At 48.6% G+C, this 22,906-nt stretch overlaps 1 protein-coding gene across 1 annotated transcript in view; it reads left to right on the forward strand.

The window, feature by feature from the left end:
• LOC142313001 (uncharacterized) overlaps window positions 1–22,906 on the forward strand; it is a 77,085-nt gene that overhangs the window by 23,937 nt on the left and 30,242 nt on the right. Inside the window, 2 exon segments of the mRNA XM_075351988.1 lie at window positions 9,413–10,685; window positions 17,198–17,321. Of these exon segments, the coding sequence (XP_075208103.1) occupies window positions 9,413–10,685; window positions 17,198–17,321 (1,397 nt within the window).

Genomic DNA, 22,906 nt, shown 5'->3' on the forward strand with positions numbered 1-22,906 from the left:
GCACCAGAGCATCAGCGCTTCCTGCGTTTCGCCATCGGAGACGAACACCTTCAGTTCGTGGCACTGCCTTTCGGCCTGGCGACAGCCCCACGGGTCTTCACCAAGGTCATGGCATCAGTGGTGGCGGTCCTACACTCTCAGGGACACTCGGTGATCCCTTACTTAGACGATCTTCTAGTCAAGGCACCCTCCCGGGTGGCATGTCAACACAGCCTGAACACTGCTCTGGAGACTCTCCAGAGGTTCGGGTGGATCATCAATTTCCCAAAGTCAAAATTGACACCGACCCAATCGCTAACTTACCTCGGGATGGAGTTTCATACTCTCTCAGCGATAGTGAAGCTACCGCTGGACAAGCAGCGTTCACTACAGACAGGGGTGCAATCTCTCCTTCGAGCCCAGTCACACCCCCTGAGGCGCCTCATGCACTTCCTAGGGAAGATGGTGGCAGCAATGGAGGCAGTTCCCTTTGCGCAGTTTCATCTGCGTCCACTTCAATGGGACATTCTCCGCAAATGGGACAGGAGGTCGACGTCCCTCGACAGGAAAGTCTCCCTTTCTCGGGCAGCCAAAACCTCTCTTCAGTGGTGGCTTCTTCCCACTTCTTTGTCGAAGGGAAAATCCTTCCTGCCCCCATCCTGGGCTGTGGTCACGACGGACGCGAGTCTGTCAGGGTGGGGAGCGGTCTTCCTCCACCACAGGGCTCAGGGAATCTGGACTCCAACAGAGTCCTCCCTTCAGATCAATGTTCTGGAGATAAGGGCAGTGTATCTAGCCCTAAAGGCGTTCCAGCTGTGGCTGGAGGGCAGGCAGATCCGAATTCAGTCGGACAACGCCACGGCGGTAGCGTACATCAACCACCAAGGCGGCACACGCAGTCGTCAAGCCTTCCAAGAAGTTCGGCGGATTCTGCTGTGGGCGGAAGCCACAGCCTCCACCATCTCCGCAGTTCACATCCCGGGCGTAGAAAACTGGGAAGCAGACTTTCTCAGTCGCCAGGGCATGGACGCAGGGGAATGGTCTTTTCACCCGGACGTGTTTCAAGAGATCTGTTGCCGCTGGGGAACGCCGGACGTCGACCTAATGGCGTCTCGGCACAACAACAAAGTCCCGGCATTCATGGCACGGTCTCAAGATCACAGAGCTCTGGCGGCAGACGCATTAGTTCAGGATTGGTCGCAGTTTCGACTGCCTTATGTATTTCCTCCTCTGGCACTGCTGCCCAGAGTGTTACGCAAGATCAGGTCCGACTGCCGCCGCGCCATCCTCATCGCCCCAGACTGGCCGAGGAGGTCGTGGTACCCGGATCTGTGGCATCTCACGGTGGGTCAACCGTGGGCACTACCAGACCGACCAGACTTGCTGTCTCAAGGGCCATTTTTCCATCTGAATTCTGTGGCCCTCAACCTGACTGTGTGGCCATTGAGTCCTGGCTCCTAGCGTCATCAGGGTTATCTCAAGAGGTCATTGCCACTATGAGACAGGCCAGGAAACCAACGTCCGCCAAGATCTACCACAGGACGTGGAGGATCTTCTTATCCTGGTGCTCTGATCAGGGTTTTACTCCCTGGCCGTTTGCCTTGCCCACTTTTCTGTCTTTCCTTCAATCCGGAATGGACAAGGGTTTGTCTCTTGGCTCTCTCAAGGGACAAGTATCGGCGCTTTCTGTGTTTTTTCAAAAGCGTCTAGCCAGGCTTCCGCAGGGCCGCACGTTCCTGCAGGGAGTTTGCCACATAGTCCCACCTTACAAGCGTCCGCTAGAACCCTGGGATCTTAACAGGGTGCTAACGGCTCTTCAGAAACCACCTTTCGAGCCGATGCGGGATGTCTCTCTATCACGCCTTTCGCAGAAGGTGGTCTTCCTAGTGGCAGTCACATCACTTCGGAGAGTGTCTGAGCTAGCAGCGCTTTCATGCAAAGCCCCCTTCCTGGTGTTTCACCAGGATAAGGTGGTTCTGCGTCCGGTCCCGGAATTTCTCCCTAAGGTGGTATCCCCTTTTCATCTCAATCAGGATATCTCCTTACCTTCCTTTTGCCCTCATCCAGTTCACCAATGTGAAAAGGATTTGCACTTGTTAGATCTCGTGAGAGCACTCAGGCTCTACATTTCTCGCACGGCGCCCCTGCGCCGTTCTGATGCGCTCTTTGTCCTTGTCGCTGGCCAGCGTAAGGGGTCGCAGGCTTCCAAGTCAACCTTGGCTCGGTGGATCAAGGAACCGATTCTTGAAGCCTACCGTTCGTCTGGGCTTCCGATTCCTTCAGGGCTGAAAGCCCATTCTACCAGAGCCGTAGGTGCGTCCTGGACATTGCGGCACCAGGCTACGGCTCAGCAGGTGTGTCAGGCGGCTACCTGGTCGAGTCTGCACACTTTCACGAAACACTATCAGGTGCATGCCTATGCTTCGGCAGATGCCAGCCTAGGTAGGCGAGTCCTTCAGGCGGCGGTTGCCCACCTGTAAGAGGGGGCCGTTTTACGGCTCTTTTTATCGAGGTATTCTTTTACCCACCCAGGGACTGCTTTTGGACGTCCCAATTGTCTGGGTCTCCCAATGGAGCGACAAAGAAGAAGGGAATTTTGTTTACTTACCGTAAATTCCTTTTCTTCTAGCTCCTATTGGGAGACCCAGCACCCGCCCCTGTTCCCTTCGGGCTGTTGTTCTTTTGTGTACACATGTTGTTCATGTTGAATTGTTCTTTGGTTCATGGTTTCAGTTCTCCGAACATCCTTCGGATTGAGTTTACCTTAGACCAATTTATAAGTTTCTTCCTTCCTGCTTTGGCACCAAAACTGATGGGCCCGTGATGCACAGGAGGGTGTATAGGCAGAGGGGAGGGGTTACACTTTTTAAAGTGTAATACTTTGTGTGGCCTCCGGAGGCAGAAGCTATACACCCAATTGTCTGGGTCTCCCAATAGGAGCTAGAAGAAAAGGAATTTACGGTAAGTAAACAAAATTCCCTTCTTTCTTTAGGTTTTCTTAAGGTTATTATGCTCTGTTTTTTTAGGTGAACAGCTATACCTGATTATTATGAACTGGGTCTTGTATACGATTTCTGTGTATTAGTTTTGCATATGAGAAGGGCTCCAGGGATAACTTTTTTGCTTGCATCCAAATAAATTAATATGCAGGAAATAAATAGGCTCTCGAAATTATGTGTTCTATTAGTGTTATTAGCAAATGACATAATTCCTTGCAAACACTTTGGAACACGTTTCCCTGAAAACAATGAGAGCTACCCTTGTTGGCAGGATTTGTTGGGCCCTTTGTTTTACAACCTCTTATGCCCCGGATAAAAAGGGGGGAATACAGACACACTCTTAACATACCGTATTTTTCGGACTATAAGACGCACCGGACTATAAGACGCACCCTGGTTTTAGAGGAGGAAAATAGGAAAATAAAACTTTAAGGAAAAAAATGTGGTCATGACACACTGTTATGGGGCGAGGATCTGCTGCTGACACTGTTATGGGGGTAATGTCCCCAAATTCTATACTAAGGTACCCCATCCTGGTAATGATCCTCGTGCCTTGTATATAATCCTGCTATAAACCCCCATCCTGCTTATATACCAGCATCCTGCTCATATTTCCCCATCCTATTCATATACCCCATCCTGTTCATATACCCCCATCCTATTCATATACCCCCATCCTGTTCATATACCCCCATCTTGTTCATATACCCCTATCCTGTTCATATAGCCCCCATCCTGTTCATATACCCCCATCCTGTTCATATACCCCCCATCCTGTTCATATACCCCCCATCCGGTTCATATACCCCCCATCCGGTTCATATAAATCCCCATCCTGTTCATATACCCCCCATCCGTCCTGCTCATATACTCCCATCCTGTTCATATACCCCCATCCTGTTCATATACTCCCATCCTGTTCATATACCCCCCCATCCATCCTGCTCATATACTCCCATCCTGTTCATATACCCCCATCCTGTTCATATACCCCCCATCCATCCTGCTCATATACTTCCATCCTGTTCATATACCCCCCCATCCATCCTGTTCATATACCCCCATCCTGTTCATATACTTCCATCCTGTTCATATACTTCCATCCTGTTCATATACCCCCCATCCCCCCTGCTCATATACTTCCATCCTGCTATATGCCCCCATCGTGCTCATATACCATCCTGGTATATGGCCTGTATCCTATAGCACAGAGAAAAAAAAAAAAACGTTTATACTCACCTTTTCCTCACTCCCTCCAGCACCGATCATCTTCCTCTCTGCGCCGCTGACCTGCGTGTGTGGAGCCGTTCCCCTGCAGCACGCGATGTCTTCCTGTCTGTGCCGATCAGCTGATCAGCACAGATCAGCTGACCGGCACAGACAGGAAGACATCGCGTGCTGCGGGGGAACGGCTCCACACACGGGGACGGGTGAGTGTACTGATTCACTTCACCCCGCGCTGATAATGATGTGCGGGGGGCAGTGAATACAGCCGCACATGATCACTCCAGGCTGTAATTGCCAGGGGTGATCATGTGGACCGGCTCTTTACTATGCGCGCGTCCCCGCTCGTCCTCCCGCCCACCTGTCAGCGCCGGCTTCTGCGCTGAGAAATGGGCGGGAGGATGGGCGTGCATATGTAATGAGCGGGCACACGTGGTCACGGCAGGCTGCTATAGTAGCCTGCTCGTGCCCCCGATGACCCGCTCCACCGCAGCACCCTCATTCCCCGCAGCCACAGTCAGACCATAAGACGCACCCCCAACTTTCCTCCAACATTTGGGGGGAAAAAAGTGCGTCTTATGGTCCGAAAAATACGGTATATGTTTGTCTGGGAAGCACGTTTGTATCCACATTGCTGGAAGGTGCTGTTGTTATTTATTATAACATGTTGTTATATTTATATCATTTTCCCTGAGTGTGATTAACACTATGTTTATCTCTGCTCCATAACTATCTTTATGATTGCCTGAGGGCACTGCATTATATATTTGTACATCTTAGCCAGATTGTGCACTGTCCTTCTGGCAATACTTTGGTATGAAGTTTGTCCATGAGCAATGGCCGTGATAATTATTTTGTGAGAGGGGAGGATATTGAGTGACGGAATGTAAAAATAGTATTTTCTTCACTCATGCCCTCCATTATATATTTGTCTGAAGGACTTTTTCATGTGCGGCATTGGTTGCCCTAAATTGGTTTATTACCTTTTTCTGAGGCTGGGCACATGACTCATTGTGTTTTTGTGTTAAACCTCCTTTACTGGAGGATATTAACTTTGTAATCTATATCTAGATCAATTTATATTCTGCATAATTCAATATCACCATCTGGCCATTTAGAGTGTAATTATTATTTTAATTCACTAGTTTTTAGGGCTTATTGAGGGTAAGCCGACGTGGAACGGAGGCGCCCAAAACAGTTACGGCGTTAAACACTCCGTTGGTAGGCAGGAGCCAGGTCCCATAGGGCGCTATAGGGACCCCATATCTTAAAGTTCCTCCCCCTCTATTTGGTCCTTATGTGTTTATAACACTGGGTGTCTAAAAATGTTTTAATATATATTAATAAAGAATATTTTTAAGTGAATTTGAGGTTTGTTGCTTTTCATCAAACCGCAAAAAAAGTGGAATAAAACAGGATCAAAAAGTCAAATAGAAATAAATATGGTATAGCTGAAAAGGTCATGTCTTCCTGCAAAAACCAAGCCGCCATTCAGTTCCATCAGCGGAAAGATGAAAAGCTACATCTGTCAGAATATACCAAAGCAAAATCATTTTTTTTCTATAGTTTTGTGAAAAATAAATAAAATAGAAAAAAAATCTAGCCCCACAATGGGCCTAAAGCCTTCTTTACACCTTACAATCAAGCATACGATATCGTATGCGATGTGACACGCCCCCATCGTATGTGCGCCACGTTGAATTTGTTGATCGTGTCGCACAAACGATTAATTGCCGTCACACATACTTACCCTTCCATACGACCTCGATGTGGGCGGCGAACATCCACTTCCTGTAGTGGGAGGAACTTTTGGCGTCACAGCGACGTCACAATGCGGCTGGCCAATTGAAGCGGAGGGGTGTAGATGAGCGGAACGTAAACATCCCGCCCACCTCCTTCCTTCCGCATAGCTGGTGGGAGCCGCGGGACGCAGGTAAGATCTGTTCATCGTTCCCGGGGTGTCACACACTGCAATGTGTGCTGCCTCGAGAATATTGAACAACCCAACGTGCAATTTTTAGCAAATGAACGACGTGTATGCGATGAACGGTTTTACGTTCAATCGCAATCGCACATAGTTGTCACACGCTACAACACCACTAACGATGCCGGATGTGCGTCACTTACGACGTGACCCCGCCGACACATCGTTAGATATGTTGTAGCGTGTAAAGCCCGCTTTAACCACATCTAGCATGCACATATTTCACATTATTGTACTGATAATTTATCATAAGCACGAACTGGGCACAATGTACCAGATTTGTTCCCTATAAGCTGTGGCCACCACCAGTAAGCTCTTATATACCGCATTCTGGAATATTGTATATAAGAGCCCAGGCTGCTTTTTATAACATAAAAAACATCTTTTATTATAATCACCTGTAGGGGCGGTCTGGTCCCAGACAAAACTGGTGACATTTTCCTTTTAAAGATTTAGACGTGTTCAAACATTGCATTTGGATAATATAGAGGTGAAAATAAGGCGGATAAATTTAGGTGCTGCGTCCCAGGAGCACGTTTAACAATAGTATTTATTCGGAACTACACATTTCAGAGGTGGATCGTGCCCTTCCTTGGGTGCATGAGTTATTCAAATCAATGGCTGAAGTACATAGCCCGACCCTAACAAAAAACATGTGACATGTATAAAATATGATGAACAATAAATCAACTAAGCATTAGTGATAGGCGGACTCGCAAATACCCAGGATTGACGGGTCCAACCAAGCTGGGTTTTTTTGTTTTGTTTTTTTTTTTGTTTTAAAAAAGAAAAACCCAGTTCGGGCCTGGACTTTATCCCGGATATATGGCCGGACAGTGTTCCCCATATAAATCTATGGAGACCAGAATCCAGAGCTTTACAATGGTGGTAGAAGGGATAGGGGGATTGGACCAATCGGTACTACCGGGGCCACTCATTATCCCTCATGCATAGGCACTGCTTACCCGCCCACCGACAGTCCCTGTGTTGCAGTCAAACGTGCCCCCACCCTGTGTGACGGCGTGTCTGACTGCTTTCAATCAGAGACACTGTGCATGTGTCTTTAGTGGTGTAAAAAAAAAAAAAAATAATAACTAAAATTGGCGTAGGGTCCCCCCATTTTGTGATACCCAGTTCAGATAAAGCAGATGGCTTCAGCCCCAGCCATGTGCTTATCTTAGCTGTGAATCAACATAAGAAGAAGCCCATGGAACTTTTTAAAATTATTGAACAAATAATTTAAAAAAACGGTGGGTGGCCTCCCCCAATTTTGATATGCAGTCATGATACAAAATGACAGCTGGGGGCTGGTATTTTCAGGCTGGGGAGACCCATGCTTGCTTATTGGGCCTCCCCAGCCTAAAAATAGCAGCCACACAGGATTGTTGCATCCATTAGATGCGACAATCCTGTCACTTTAACCGACTCATCTCGATTGCCCTGGTACAGAGGCAATTAGTGCAATAAGGGGTTAATGGCTCACAACTGCCACTAAGCCCTTGATTAGTTATGGGAGGCATCTATGAGCCCTCCCATTACTAATCTGTAAGTGAAAGACAAACACCTAAAAATACTTTGTTTGAACTAAAATACTAAAATACACCCTCTTTCACCCCTTTATTAACCCCCAAAACACCCAGGTCCGATATAATCCATACAAGGTCCCACGATGATTCCAGCTCTGCTACTTCTGAAGTGATAGCGTGTGAGCACAAAACAAGACCGCCCGCTCTGAGACTCAGGTAGAGAATGACTTAACCACAGCGATGAGTGGTGACATCCCTCAGGTTATTTGCTTTCAGAGGTGGAGGACCATATGATGTCACTGGTGATCCCTGCAGCTCAATCTCTGCTTGAAGCTCATAGATAGCAGTCATGTCACAGAGGGCGGCCGTGCGCTGTCAATTCAGATGTAACACATTCTCAGTGATCACCTGTGTGTCCGTTTCAGCTCGTACGGCTTCCATTATGGTCTTCAATTCATGGCGGTCTGGAGACGTTTCACCATGTGTGGCGGTCCCCTGCTACTCTTGCTTCACTGTAAGGTGGGGGTACACTGCTTTGTGGCTCCTGTCAGTGAGACAGTAGCCGAGGACACCCTTTACATACTGGATCGCTCAGGATATGTTCGTGGACAGTCTTTATCGGAGAGGGAACCCACAGCCTGGATTGCTCACAGCTCTTTGCTGGAATTACATGTGATTTATCAGTGTTATGCCTGTTCAGGACAAACACGAGTGGGTGAGTTAAATACTTGCTGATTTTTACAGTTTTATTAATGGTTCCCCACAGGGAGGGCTTCTGTCAATTTTTCTTTACAATAATAATATTTATTCATTTATATAGCACTATTAATTCCACAGCGCTTTTACATACATTGGCAACACTGTCTCCATTGGGGCTCACAATCTAAATTCACTATTAGATTATTTTTGGAGTGTGGGAGGAAACCCAGGCAAACACAAGGTGAACATACAAACTCTTTGCAGATGTTGTCCTTGGTGGGATTTGAACCCAGGAGCCCAGCACTGCAAGACTGCAGTGCTAACCACTGAGCCAGCATATATTGCATTTGGGTACTCTGCAAACAAATAGTCATACCACAACATATAGTCAATAAATAGCATTTATTGTATTCTGCTTTAGTCTAAATGACTATTTTGACTCCACAGGCAGTCTCTGGAAATTAGCATGGAGTGATAATTGCAAATATGCCCTATACATAGTGCCCAGCTTGTGCTCCATGGGACACGCAAACTGTACATTTTTATGTGGATTCTTCCCTATGACAATGAGAAACATGTGGCTACTAACAGTGTTTGAGCCACTGCAAGGCTGAGAAGCATTGAGGACATTTGACTTTGGGATTTTGCTGGATTGGATTATGAAGCCATATCTCTTTTTCAACACTATTTCAGCTATAACCAATGTGGAAACACTCTATTTTTCCACTGACTGAGCTGAAGGTTTTTTTTGGTATAAACTTGGCCTACAAAACATTATTTGGTGGCCTATTATTCTAATATTTGGGAGGCAAAATGAACAAAGAGGGTTGAACATCATGGTCTACTGGTTACTGCTCTGACGTCTACTGTTAGATTATGAACACATTTTGCTTAAGTAAATAATCATATTTTGCTACATAACTTGCAATTTTCTTAGCTATTTTAGAAATAATATCCTTAGATTTTCATATTTTATTAAAAATAATTTTTACTCTTGGCAGATGACTGTACCAGGAGTTCAGAGGAACAACTAACATCTTCAATTTTTAAATCAGATGACCTTGAGATCACACAAGATTTAGCTGAAGCGACTGCCATTATTCCAGATATATTACCATCTCTTCATTGCAAAGATCTACTATCTGATTCTTTTAAAGAGGTTTTACCTTCTGATTCCTCACAGACTGTTACGAAAAATAAATGTCACAAAAGTGGCATTAAAAATCGAAGTATGCTTACAGGAAAGAAGCCATTTTCATTTTCAGAATATGAAGAAACTCCATCCCAAAAAAATCACACAGGGGAAAAAAGATTTTCTTCAGAGTCTGTTATTTACCACATGACTCACACAGGGAAGACGCCATTTTCATGTTCAGAATGTGGGAAACATTTTAACCAGAAATCAAATCTTGTTAATCACCAGAAAACTCACACAAGGGAGAATCCATATTCCTGTTCAGAATGTGGGAAATGTTTTAGAGATAAGTCAGTTTTTGTTGAACACCAGACATTTCACACAGGGGGGAAGCCTTTTTCATGTTTAACGTGTGGAAAATGTTTTGCAGGTAAATCACCTTTTGTTAGACACCAAAGACTTCACACAGCGGACAATCCTTTTTCATGTTCAGAATGTGGGAGATGTTTTGTAGATAAATCAGGTTTTCTTGCACATCAGAGAACTCACACAGGAGAGAAACCTTTTTCATGTTCAGATTGTGGGAAAAGTTTTGCAAAAAAATCACCTCTTGTTAGACATCAGAGACTTCACACAGGAGAGAAGCCAATTTCATGTTCAGAATGTGGGAGATGTTTTGCAGATAAATCAGGTCTTGTTAAACATGAGAGAACTCACACAGGAGAGAAACCTTTTTCATGTTCAGAATGTGGGAAGTATTTTACACAAGTATCAAATCTTATCGCACATCAAAGAACTCACACAGGGGAGAAACCTTTTTCATGTTCAGAATGTGGGAAATGTTTTGCAAATAAATCACCTCTTATTAGACATCAGAGACTTCACACAGGGGAGAAACCTTTTTTATGTTCAGAGTGTGGGACATGTTTTTCACAGAAATCACATTTTGTTTCACATCAGAGAACTCACACAGGGGAGAAGCCATATTCATGTTCAGAATGTGGGAAATCTTTTACATATAAATCAAATCTTATTGCACATCACAGAACTCACATAGGGGAGAAGCCATTTTCATGCCCAGAATGCGGGAAATGTTTTAAACGCAAACGGCATTTTTTTGAACATCTCAAAACTCACAGGTAGAAGAAATTATCATACCTAAAAGTTTAGTAATGTTTTAGTCGAAAATTGTAATTTGTTGACTACTAAGAAAAATTCACATTGGAAGAAATCGTATATTTGACAAACTGAACAAGAAAACACAAATGAGATAGTCAAAGTAAAGGCAAGTAAGTAAACAAGAAAGGGAACACGCGTTAGAAGTTACATTACAATAATATATACAGTTACTAATAGACGTCTGTTTTTGAAAAATCTAATTAAAAGCAATACCCCATGTGCATTGAACATTTTACATTGTTATATATTTATGTATTCACTATATGGACAAGAGTATTGCAACCCTCACCTCCAAAAAAGCCAACATTCCTCCTCCATCTTTTTCCTTACTCCCAATCTCTGCGATCTGCCATTCATTACAGTTACTTTCAGCGTACAATCTCCATGTCTGAACAATGTCTGTAACTTCTCTATACTACAATAATAAACATGTTTGTTCATATTACAAATTACAATTTCCATCTATGATCCATTCCTTCTTTGTGGAAACATCTGATGCTTTTTTTATAATCACTTTCCGCTAAGTTTAGTAGTTTTTTCATCATCATTGGGAACTGACTCCATTCTCATACCCCAATACACATATTGTAGGTTCTAAGGCAGACCTGGGCAAGGGGCGGGCCGCGGGCCGGATTCGGCCCGCCTACTGTCTGTGACCGGCCCACCCGTCTTGCTGAGAGTTGGAGGCGTAGCCTGAACTACGATTTTATGCCTCAGCCCCGCTCTCACTGCCGGGAGCTATGTATCCCGCAGTGCAGTGATAAGCAGCTGCCACGCCCCCACTCTCCCAGTTACGCCCCCTCTTGCTACCAGTCATGCCCCCTCTGGATGCTGATCACACTTTCTGGATGCCTTCTATGGCATTTATGCTGCTAGCCACGCCCCCTTTTGCTGTCGTCCATGCCCCCTCAATGCTGGACACACACACACTTCTCGGATGCCTCCCTTGTCCCCTCCTCCAGCTCTGTCGATGCTGGCCACGCCCCCTTTGCCTGCCCCTTCTACCCAGGGATCCTCACGTGACCGGCTTATGTCCACAGTGGCCACTTCAAAAACGTTTGTTCTACAAACTGAGGTAATGTGCAGCAGTAGGAGCAGGGAGAGTGTAAAGTGGCTGCAGGAGGGGGGAGCAGCACTTGTGTCTTCTCAGGTCCCCCCTGTGTCTGCAATAGAAGAAGCAGACACACAGGAGACTCAGAGAAGGAAGCCAGAGGAGCCCTCAGGCTCTGCTGCTGCAATGCTACCAGCCTATGCCCTTAGCGTCCCCAGGGCCAGTATGCATGTCCACTGGCTACCACTGTCAGTATGTATGCCCCACTGGCCACCACTGTCAGTATGTATGCCCCACTGGCCACCACTGTCAATATGTATGCTCCACTGGTCACCACTGTCAGTATGCATGCCCCACTGGCCACCACTGTCAGTATGCATGCCCCACTGGCCACCACTGTCAGTATGCATGCCCCACTGGCCACCACTGTCAGTATGCATGCCCCACTGGCCACCACTGTCAGTATGTATGCCCCACTGGCCACCACTGTCAGTATGTATGCTCCACTGGCCACCACTGTCAGTATGCATGCCCCACTGGTTACCACTGTCAGTATGCATGCTCCACTGGCCACCACTGTCAGTATGCATGCCCCACTGGCCACCACTGTCAGTATGCATGCCTCACTGGCCACCACTGTCAGTATGTATGCTCCACTGGCCACCACTGTCAGTATGTATGCTCCACTGGCCACCAGGGCCAGTATGTATGCTGGTGGCCAGTATGTATGCTCCACAGGCCCCAGTAATGTGTATGCCCCCTACTGACCCCAGTAATGTCTATGCCACTTACTGACCCCAGTAATGTGTATGTCTCCCACTGACCCCAATAATGTCTGCCACTTACTGGCCCCAGCAATGTGTATGCCCCCCACTGACCGCAGTAATGTGTATGGCCCCCACTGACCCCAATAATGTCTATTCCCCCCACTGACCCCACTAATGTCTATGCTCCCCACTAACCCCAGTAATGTCTATGCCCCCCACTGACCCCAGTAATGTCTATGCCCCCCCACTGATCCCAGTAATGTGTATGCCCCCCCACTGACCCCAGTATTGTCTATGCCCCCCACTGACCCCAGTATTGTCTATGCCCCCCACTGACCCCAGTAATGTCTATGCCCCCCACTGACCCAAGTAATATATATGCCCCCCACTGATGCCAGTAATGTGTATGCCCCCCACATTTTCATTGAATCTTTGTATTGTTTAACTTACTGTTTGTTTATGAAGGGAAATTATATACACTATATACAGTATTGTGTAGAACTGAGTTAATTATATTAGTCCGGCCCTCTAAAACCATCCCAATTTCTCATACGGCCCCATGGGAAAATTAATTGCCCACCTCTGTTCTAAGGGGACTTTGATTTTAAATACTTACTAAATTGTCCCAATAATTTGATAATTTTATTGATTTTCCAAACTAAAACAAGGAAAGGTCATCAATAGAGGTACAGGAGAGACAATCATGAATGCATGTAACCTTGTGCTAATCAAAAAACTGTACAGAAGAATTTAGCAGAAAAAGAGCAGATTGTGAAATAAAGACTAGAAGAGGGTAAAAGTGGATTCTGCCTACAGGACTAACAATCCCAGTTAGGGCTCTGAACATGGAGAACCACTGAGGTAAAGGAGATGAGCAACAAGTTGAGTGTACACAGCGGAGATAACGCCACAGGCTATTTCAGAATAGTCTAGAAAGGGGCATGAAAGGAAGGTCTTCAAGTGGAACCATTTGGTGGCAACACGTCTGCTCCTGGTGAGACTGGGCGACCAAAGTCTCTATACGATGAGAAAAGGAAATCTCAGTAAACCATTCCTCCAGGGATGGAGGGTCAGTGGACTTCCAGTGCCAAGGAATGATGGTTTTAGCTACCTGAAGCAGCTGTCGCACCATTGCTTTTTTATAGGCAGCCTTGGACATTGGAAGATGAACAGGATCACTGCTTCCGGCGAAGCAGGCACCGTGACATCAGTGACTGCTTTCACTATTTTGAGCACCCCCTCCCAAAAGGTTCTCAGGATCGGGCAAGACCACCAAATACGAGATATAGTACCCTCCTCCGACACACAACGCCAGAAGAGATTAGACACTCCCGGAAACCAGTTATGCAAAGCTGAGAGAACGCGATACTGTCAAGAAACAATCTTAAAACTAGACTTTTAGATTTTGTCACAATGATGGATCTATGAGATAGAAAGAAACATCTATCCCATTGATCTTGTGTAAAGGTTGTATGGAGTTCGTGTTCCCAGTCCCTGCAAAAGGGGGGGGGGGGGGTGATCCAAGACCTGCTTCCGTCAGTTGACCACAAATGACCGAAATGGCATGTGCTGACCTGGAGGAAGTGACACATAATTCCTTGAATCCAGAGAGAAGGCGCTCAACACACCTTTCACACATCAGTTTTTGCCATCAGTCCCCATCCATCAAATTTTGGAAAAAACGGATCCGGCGAGTGATGCTGCTGGATCCGTTTTTTTCTCATAGACTTGTATTAGTGACGGATTGCAAAGGTTGGCCTCACGTTTCATCCGTCGTTCGACGGATCCGTCGAAAATTGTTTGTCCGTCGGACGGAGACAACGGATAAAGTAACGTTTTTTGTCTACGTCGAAAAAACGTCGTTTGGTAGAATGGAAGCCTATGAGCGCAGAATCCATCGTAATCCGTCAAATGACGGAATCCGGCGACAGATTCCGTTTTTTAACTGAGCATGCTCAGATGGGTTGTTGAGCTGAAAAAACTGATGCGACAGATCCGTTTTTTCGACGGTTCCTTTGCATAATTTTTTTTGCACAATCTGCGACGGATCCGTCAAGGATTGTGACTGATGGCAAAAAACTAATGTGTGAAAGGGGTCTAAGGCCATCTGGATTGCAGGAGCCCCCAGGTGCTGTGTCCCCTATGCCTAAAAGACCACAGGTATGAGGGACACAGCACCTGGGGGCTCCTGCAATCCAGTCAAACATCATTCAGGTAGTTGATTCTTTACCAACATTGGTTTTCTTACTATTTCTTACTTTGACATATCAAGGTGTGATGGTAATATACTAAGGGGATACTGCAAAAATTCCCAGTAATTACGGATGACTTTATGTCAAAGCATATCCGGATATGCTTTGACATAAAGTCATCCGTAATTACTGGGAATTTTTGCAGTATCCCCTTAGTATATTACCATCACACCTTGATTCTTTCTTCTACTTCCATTCCACATACGGGTATAGGACTTGATCCATAGGGTCTTTCACACATATTTATATACTATTGTGATATAATTTTGGATACTAATAATTCACATCTTACATTATCTTAGGCTTCATGCTGCACTTTGGTGTAGTGTTTATGCATATTGCACTTTACCTCTTTATAAAGGGATTTATGGACATTAGTATATGTATTTATATTTTCCATCAATTCGAGTAATTTTTCTGCTTGTTTAACCATCTGAAGAAATTAATCATTTATGTTTGAAATATATATATTTTTATAAGATGATGGAAATCTGTTTTTACCCTTCACCATGACAGCACCACCGTGAGAGAGGTTCCGCCCATCCTGAACAGGAAACCCACTTGAAAATAAAAGGGGCTGTACCTCTCCCCAGCTCCAATTTGTGTTTCCTGTTCAGGAGAGGAAACATTGGAAATGGAGTTCCCCAGGTCCGAGGAGGAAAGCAGACTTACCGGTGGGAGCTGGCAGCGCCTCCCCTGGGGTTTCGGTCCTAGAGGTTGCGGGGCGCAGGGCCTGGAGGTTGGACGTGATTTCGGCCCTGTGCCTCTTGTGGTCAGGGAACCCTGTAGGTCTGTGTGCACAAGCAAAGGAGGACGTGTTTGCTGGCGCGCGCATCACTTCCAGTTGCGGCACCGATGACCCGGAAGTGACCGCAGGCACAGGCGCACGGGCCCCATCCAAGATGGCGGCACCCTGTCGCATGAACGCTGGAGGAGGATCGCTTCCGGACCGGAGGAGGTAAGTGGCACACCTTTAAAAACCCCTGTGTGTGTGGCTTCCGCTGCCTGTTACTCTGCAGTCATGGATGTGGAGGATGATGAGCAGCCCCAACAAGCAGTGGAGCACCTGTCGCCAGAACGGCAACAGCCACAGCAGCGCAAGCATGAGGACCATCAGTCACCTTAGCAGCGCCATAAGCGCCTGAAGGAGGATAGGTCTTCCACAAGATGGTCGGACGGGAGTAGGTCCAGCCAGAAGTCCCGGGGGAAGGAGTCCCGGGATCATGCCAATCAGCCTCCAGATTCGGTATTTTCAATTCTGCATCACAGGGTGAGTGATCATCATTGTATATGTGGCTAAGGGGTTCGCTTTTTATTCTAGCCAAGCATAAGCATAAGGAATGAACATTATGTAAAGAACCCTTGCCCGATCTTTATGAGAAAGCTCTGTGCTTCCCATGAATCCAAAAAAACATATTGGAGGAGGCCCATTCCTTTTCAGCCGGCATCAAGTCACTAGTCAAAGTCACCTAAAAAGAAGAAGAAAGCTAGGGGATCCTCTTCGGAGTTTAGTGTTTCCAAAGAGGAAGGCCAGGTTCGCTCAAGTTCATCCAGTGCTTCTGACTCAGAGAAATCTTCATCAGTGGATGAAGTGGGCGGTAAACCCTGTTTTCCGGTGTCGGACGTCGGATGCCTGGTAAAGGCAGTCAGAGCGACCATGGGGCTTGTGGAAGACACGAATCCAGAGTCCTTAGAGGACATCATGTTTAAGGGTCTAGAACAAAAAAATAAAAGTGTTTCCACCAAGTGAAAGAGTTATTACCTTAATTAAAAGTCAATGGGAGAAACCTGAAAGAAGAGGGCCCTTATCTTCAGCTCTTAAGAGGAAATACCCCTTTTCAGAGGAGATGGTGGCTACTTGAGACAAGTGTCCAAAAATTGATGTCGTGGTGGCAAAATCTACTAGAAGGGCGACTGCCCTTTGAGGTTCTAGAGAGCCTATGTGACCAGCTGGACAGAAAGGGGGATAGTTTTCTGAGGGCTTCCTGGGAATTGGCTGCAAGAGCTTTTAGGCCTGCAGTGGCTGGGACCTATGTGGCTCAATCCCTAATGATCTGGCTCCAGGGTCGAAGAGACAAGATTGGCCAAAATACCCTGAAGGAGGATGTGGTGGCGTCTCTGCCGTTGTTACAAGGGGCTGCAGCCTTTCTGGCTGATGCCTCGGTGGACTCTATTCGACCCATGGCCAAATCAACCGCTCAGTCAAATTCCGCCAGACGGGCCCTGTGGTTGAATAACTGGCCGGGAGATGCCCAGTTAAAATCAAAGTTGTGCTTTGTTCCCTGTGAAAGGGACTTCCTCTTTGGTAAGGATGTTAGATGACATCCTGGAGAAGGCAGGGGACAAAAAGAGGGGTTCCCTGCAATTCTTACTACTACCTTTCATTCTCGTCCCTTCCGTAGGACGAGATCAGACCGAAGGAGAACCCGAGAAAGGATGCGTGGAAGGACAAGTAGAAGGCGGGGTTCTTCTTTCAATGACCCTCCTTTGATAAGCGCAAGCCCTCCCAATGACGAGATATCCCAGGTAGGGGGAGACTCTCCTCCTTCCTTCCAGCCTGGGAAAAGATCACCTCCAGTCTCTGGATAAAGAGTATCATTGGAGAAGGCGTAAAGTTGGAATTCATCACGACCCCTAAGGGGGCCCTAAAAATAACATCAGTAGGGTTGCAGGAGAGGCAACAGACCTTGGAGGAGGAGGTACTATCCCTGGTCCAGAAAACTGTCTTGCTGGAAGTCCCCGAGGAGGAGCAGGGCAAAGGATTGTATTCCACACTTTTCCTCATAAAAGATTCATTCAGGACGATCATAAATCTGAAGGGACTGAACAAATTTTTAGTGTACCGTCGATTCAAGATGGAAACCATGGCGTCCACAGTGAAACTCCACTTTCCCTGATGTTTCATGGCAGTGGTGGACTTAAAGGACGCTTATTACCATGTGCCGATACATTGCCATTTCCAGCAATATCTGAGGGTGGCAGTGTATATCAAAGGCATTATCAATTTTGGGCCCTCCCCTTCGGCCTCTCTATGGCCCCAAGGGTTTTTACAAAATAGTGTCGGAGATGATGAGCCATGTGCGGATACAGAACACCCTCATCATTCCGCATCTGGACGACTTTCTCATTGTAGCCAAAACCCAGGAACAATGCAGTCAGCACGTAGCAAGTGTTAGCTATCCTCTCAGAGTTGGGGTAGATGGTGAACTTGAAAAATTCAAGTCAGCTGAGTATCTCGGGTGCTCGGATGCTTCATACATGAAACAATGACCACAACGCACAGGCTTCACTGTATGATGTGAGCAGGCGTCCCGGGGAGAGCTATTCACTGACACTGGATGCCTCTCACTGGGGTCAAAACCCTCCAGGGAGACCAATGGTAGAAGGTAATGAAAGAAGATGACAATCTACCAGTTCCAATAATTCCTGAATAAAATAATATTAATTGAATATAATCAATGTAACCGTGACACACACACGGCTCTGCTTTCTACACACAGCTCTGCACTCGTATGCTCGCATCTCTGCTCTATATACGTCATAGATGTGTGGCTCCGTATATGTTGTCACACACGGCTCCGCTCCATACACGTCGTACACACACGGCTCCGCTTTCTACACACAGCTCCGCACTCGTCGTGTACTCACAGCTCTGCTCCATACACGTCATAGACAAGCGGATCCGCTCCATACACGTCGTACACTTGCAGTGCTGCTCTAATACACGTCATAGACATGCAGCACCGCTCCGTACACGTCGTACACACATGGCTCCGCTCCGTACACCTTGTACACACACAGCTCTGCTCCATGCACGTCGAACACACATGGCTCCGCTCCATACACGTCGTACACACACGGCTCCGCTCCATACACACACGGCTCCGCTCCATACACGTCGAACACACATGGCTCCGCTCCATACACGTCATACACACACGGCTCCGCTCCATACACACACGGCTCCGCTCCATACACACACGGCTCCGCTCCATACAAGTCGTACACACACGGCTCCGCTCCATACACGTCATACACACACAACTCCGCTCCATACACATTGTACACACACGGCTCTGCTCCATACACGTCGTACACACACGGCTCTGCTCCATACACCTCGTACACACACGGCTCTGCTCCATACACCTCGTACACACTCGGCTCCGCTCCGTACACCTCGTACACACGGCTCCGCTCCGTACACCTCGTACACACACGGCTCCACTCCGTACACCTCGTACACACACGGCTCCGCTCCTTACACCTCGTACACACACGGCTCCGCTCCATACACCTCGTACACACACGGCTCCGCTCCGTACACCTCGTACACACACGGCTCCGCTCCGTACACCTCGTACACACACGGCTCCGCTCCGTACACCTCGTACACACACGGCTCCGCTCCGTACACCTCGTACACACACGGCTCCGCTCCGTACACCTCGTACACACACGGCTCCGCTCCGTACACCTCGTACACACACGGCTCCGCTCCATACACGTCGGACTAATGTAGGGGTCTACCCATGCAGAGGACTGATTACACTGTAACTTTACGAATCCAACCCCCCCCTGCAATTTGCGGTGTGTTGGTTTAGTCCTTGTTGTGAATGTGAAGCAGGAAGTGAGATAACGCGGCCTGTGTGTGGAGAGACTCTGTGGAGAGAAGACTGAGTGTGACCCTGAGAGCAGCGGCCTGGATACAGCGCCCGGACACCACAGTATCAGTGTCCCCGAGAGAGGGCCGCAGAGCCCAGGGGGAGACACTCAGCGGCCCCTCACATCACAGGCCGCATTATACCGGACCCGGGAAAGGAGGAGACATTACCCTCAAGGGAGAGGACAACACCGCAGACTCCGCTCCACCGGGACCAGGCAGCAGTTCCCGCCTTTCCCCTCCGCTGCAGCGCTGTGAGTGTGACCCCGGGGTCCCCTGCGCTCCGGTATAGAGCGGCCCCGTAAGGCCCCCTTCACACGTCAGTGATTCTGGTACGTATGTGCTTTTTTTTTTTAGGCTGCTTTCACACATCCGCTTTTTCCTGTGCGGCACAATACGGCGCTTTGCAGAAAAAAAACGCAACCTTTTTTTTGCCGCCGGTTGCGTTTTTTCTGCATAGACTTGCATTAGCGCAGTATTGTGCCACATGGCCTTGCGTTGCGTCCGTTTTTTTGCCGGATGCAGCATATTTAGCCCATGCAGCAGCCGGATGGAACGTTGCCTGGCACGTTTTTTGTGCGGCGAAAAAAACGCATTGCGCCGGATTCGGCGTGATGCAGCGCGATTTACAATGCAAGCCTATGGACGCCGGATGCGGTTTGTTGCACTGCGCATTCTCAGTAAAAACGGACGGGCCACATGGAAAAACTTATGCAACGGATCCGTTTTTTTCACCGCATCTGTTGCATAGGTTTTTGAGCCGGATTGAGCCGCACTGCAAAAACCGGATGTGTGAAATCAGCCTTACACGTACCAGAATCACTGACCTACGCAGACACATTATAATCAATGGATCTGCTCACACATCAGTGATTTTTCACTGAACATGTCTCCGTGCAGCGTACACGCGTGTCCGTGATTCTGCACGGAGACAAGTCAGTTTTTTTCTGGCATCACTGATGACCCATGGACCAAACTATTGTGTGATTCGTGAAACACGTACCAGAAAAACACTGACATATCAAATAATAAACATTTTCAACTCACCTTTCCAGCGACGCGCTCTGCAGCCTCCGCTCTCTGCAGCTCCTTCCCGGCTCATGAATATTCATGAAAGCAGCCAGAGCTGACCCGGAAGTAGCTGCAGAGAGCGGTGGGCGGACGCTGCAGAGCTGAGGAGTTCAGCACCATGGACAGCAGGAGCGAACGCAGGTGAGTAATGTCCATTTGCAATCATGGATCAGGATTGCACATGGACAACCCCCGTGTGCTGTGAATCACGGAACACGGATGGACATGTGCGTGTTTAAACACGTCAGTGAAGAACGTCAGTGTTTTTCAATGACGTGTGAAGGGGGCCTTAGTGCGGTGTAGCAGTGCGGCCCGGGTACAGGAGAGGAGTCTACACACTGTGTATACTGTCCGGGCTCAGCGCTTTCTCCAGTATCTGCAGCGCGGCCTGTGTGTGTGAGCCGTCTCCGCTCTCCTCCTCCTTCCCGCAGCCTGTGTGTGAGCCGTCTCCGCTCTCCTCCTCCTTCCCGCGGCCTGTGTGTGCGCTGTCTCCGTTCTCCTCCTCCTTCCCGCGGCCTGTGTGAGCCGTCTCCGTTCTCCTCCTCCTTCCCGCGGCCTGTGTGTGTGTCGTCTCCGCTCTCCTCCTCCTTCCCGCGGCCTGTGTGTGTGAGCCGTCTCCGCTCTCCTCCTCCTTCCCGCGGCCTGTGTGTGTGAGCCGTCTCCGCTCTCCTCCTCCTTCCCGCGGCCTGTGTGTGTGAGCCGTCTCCGCTCTCCTCCTCCTCCTTCCCGCGGCCTGTGTGTGTGAGCCGTCTCCGCTCTCCTCCTCCTCCTTCCCGCGGCCTGTGTGTGTGAGCCGTCTCCGCTCTCCTCCTCCTTCCCGCGGCCTGTGTGTGTGAGCCGTCTCCGCTCTCCTCCTCCTTCCCGCGGCCTGTGTGTGTGAGCCGTCTCCGCTCTCCTCCTCCTTCCCGCGGCCTGTGTGTGTGAGCCGTCTCCGCTCTCCTCCTCCTTCCCGCGGCCTGTGTGTGAGCCGTCTCCGCTCTCCTCCTTCCCGCGGCCTGTGTGTGTGAGCCGTCTCCGCTCTCCTCCTACTTCCCGCGGCCTGTGTGTGTGAGCCGTCTCCGCTCTCCTCCTCCTTCCCGCGGCCTGTGTGTGTGAGCCGTCTCCGCTCTCCTCCTCCTTCCCGCGGCCTGTGTGTGTGAGCTGTCTCCGCTCTCCTCCTCCTTCCCGCGGCCTGTGTGTGTGAGCCGTCTCCGCTCTCCTCCTCCTTCCCGCGGCCTGTGTGTGTGAGCCGTCTCCGCTCTCCTCCTCCTTCCCGCGGCCTGTGTGTGTGAGCCGTCTCCGCTCTCCTCCTCCTCCTTCCCGCGGCCTGTGTGTGTGAGCCGTCTCCGCTCTCCTCCTCCTTCCCGCGGCCTGTGTGTGTGAGCCGTCTCCGCTCTCCTCCTCCTTCCCGCGGCCTGTGTGTGTGAGCCGTCTCCGCTCTCCTCCTCCTTCCCGCGGCCTGTGTGTGTGAGCCGTCTCCGCTCTCCTCCTCCTTCCCGCGGCCTGTGTGTGTGAGCCGTCTCCGCTCTCCTCCTCCTTCCCGCGGCCTGTGTGTGTGAGCCGTCTCCGCTCTCCTCCTCCTTCCCGCGGCCTGTGTGTGTGAGCTGTCTCCGCTCTCCTCCTCCTTCCCGCGGCCTGTGTGTGTGAGCCGTCTCCGCACTCCTCCTCCTTCCCGCGGCCTGTGTGTGTGAGCCGTCTCCGCTCTCCTCCTCCTCCTTCCCGCGGCCTGTGTGTGTGAGCCGTCTCCGCTCTCCTCCTCCTTCCCGCGGCCTGTGTGTGTGAGCCGTCTCCGCTCTCCTCCTCCTCCTTCCCGTGGCCTGTGTTTGACCCGTCTCCGCTCTCCTCCTTCCCGAGGCCTGTGTGTGACCCGTCCCCGCTCTCCTTCCTGCAGCGCAGCCTGTGTGATCCCCCAGGTGAGCGCACCATTACAATCTATACCAGGGGTCTCAAACTCGGCTGGGTGTATGGGCCGCACACAGAAAATAAAATAATTTGACGGGCCGTATTCTTTTCAGGACAAAGTGATATTTTTAGTGGCACCTTTTTTTTTTTCTATACACCTTTTGGATCACTGTTTTTGAACATTTTCATGTTTATTATAACAAATGTGCAGTTTTTTTGTGTATATTTTCTTACATCTTATCCCCTTTTTGTAATACAATTTTACAATTAGCACCATATAGGAATTTTGGCCAACATCTTGTAGTAATGTGCCCCATCCTTCTCCCCTCCTTGTACCAATATGCACCATCCTGCTCCCCATTCTGTAATTATGTACCCATCCTTATTTACATCTCGTAGTAATTTGCCCCATGCAGGAGCCCTTTTTTGTAGTAGTGTGCCCCATGCAGGAGCCCTTTTTGCAGCAATGTCCTATATATACACACACACACACATA

Source organism: Anomaloglossus baeobatrachus, chromosome 5 (genome assembly GCF_048569485.1).
Source record: "Anomaloglossus baeobatrachus isolate aAnoBae1 chromosome 5, aAnoBae1.hap1, whole genome shotgun sequence".
Lineage (NCBI taxonomy): Eukaryota > Metazoa > Chordata > Amphibia > Anura > Aromobatidae > Anomaloglossus > Anomaloglossus baeobatrachus.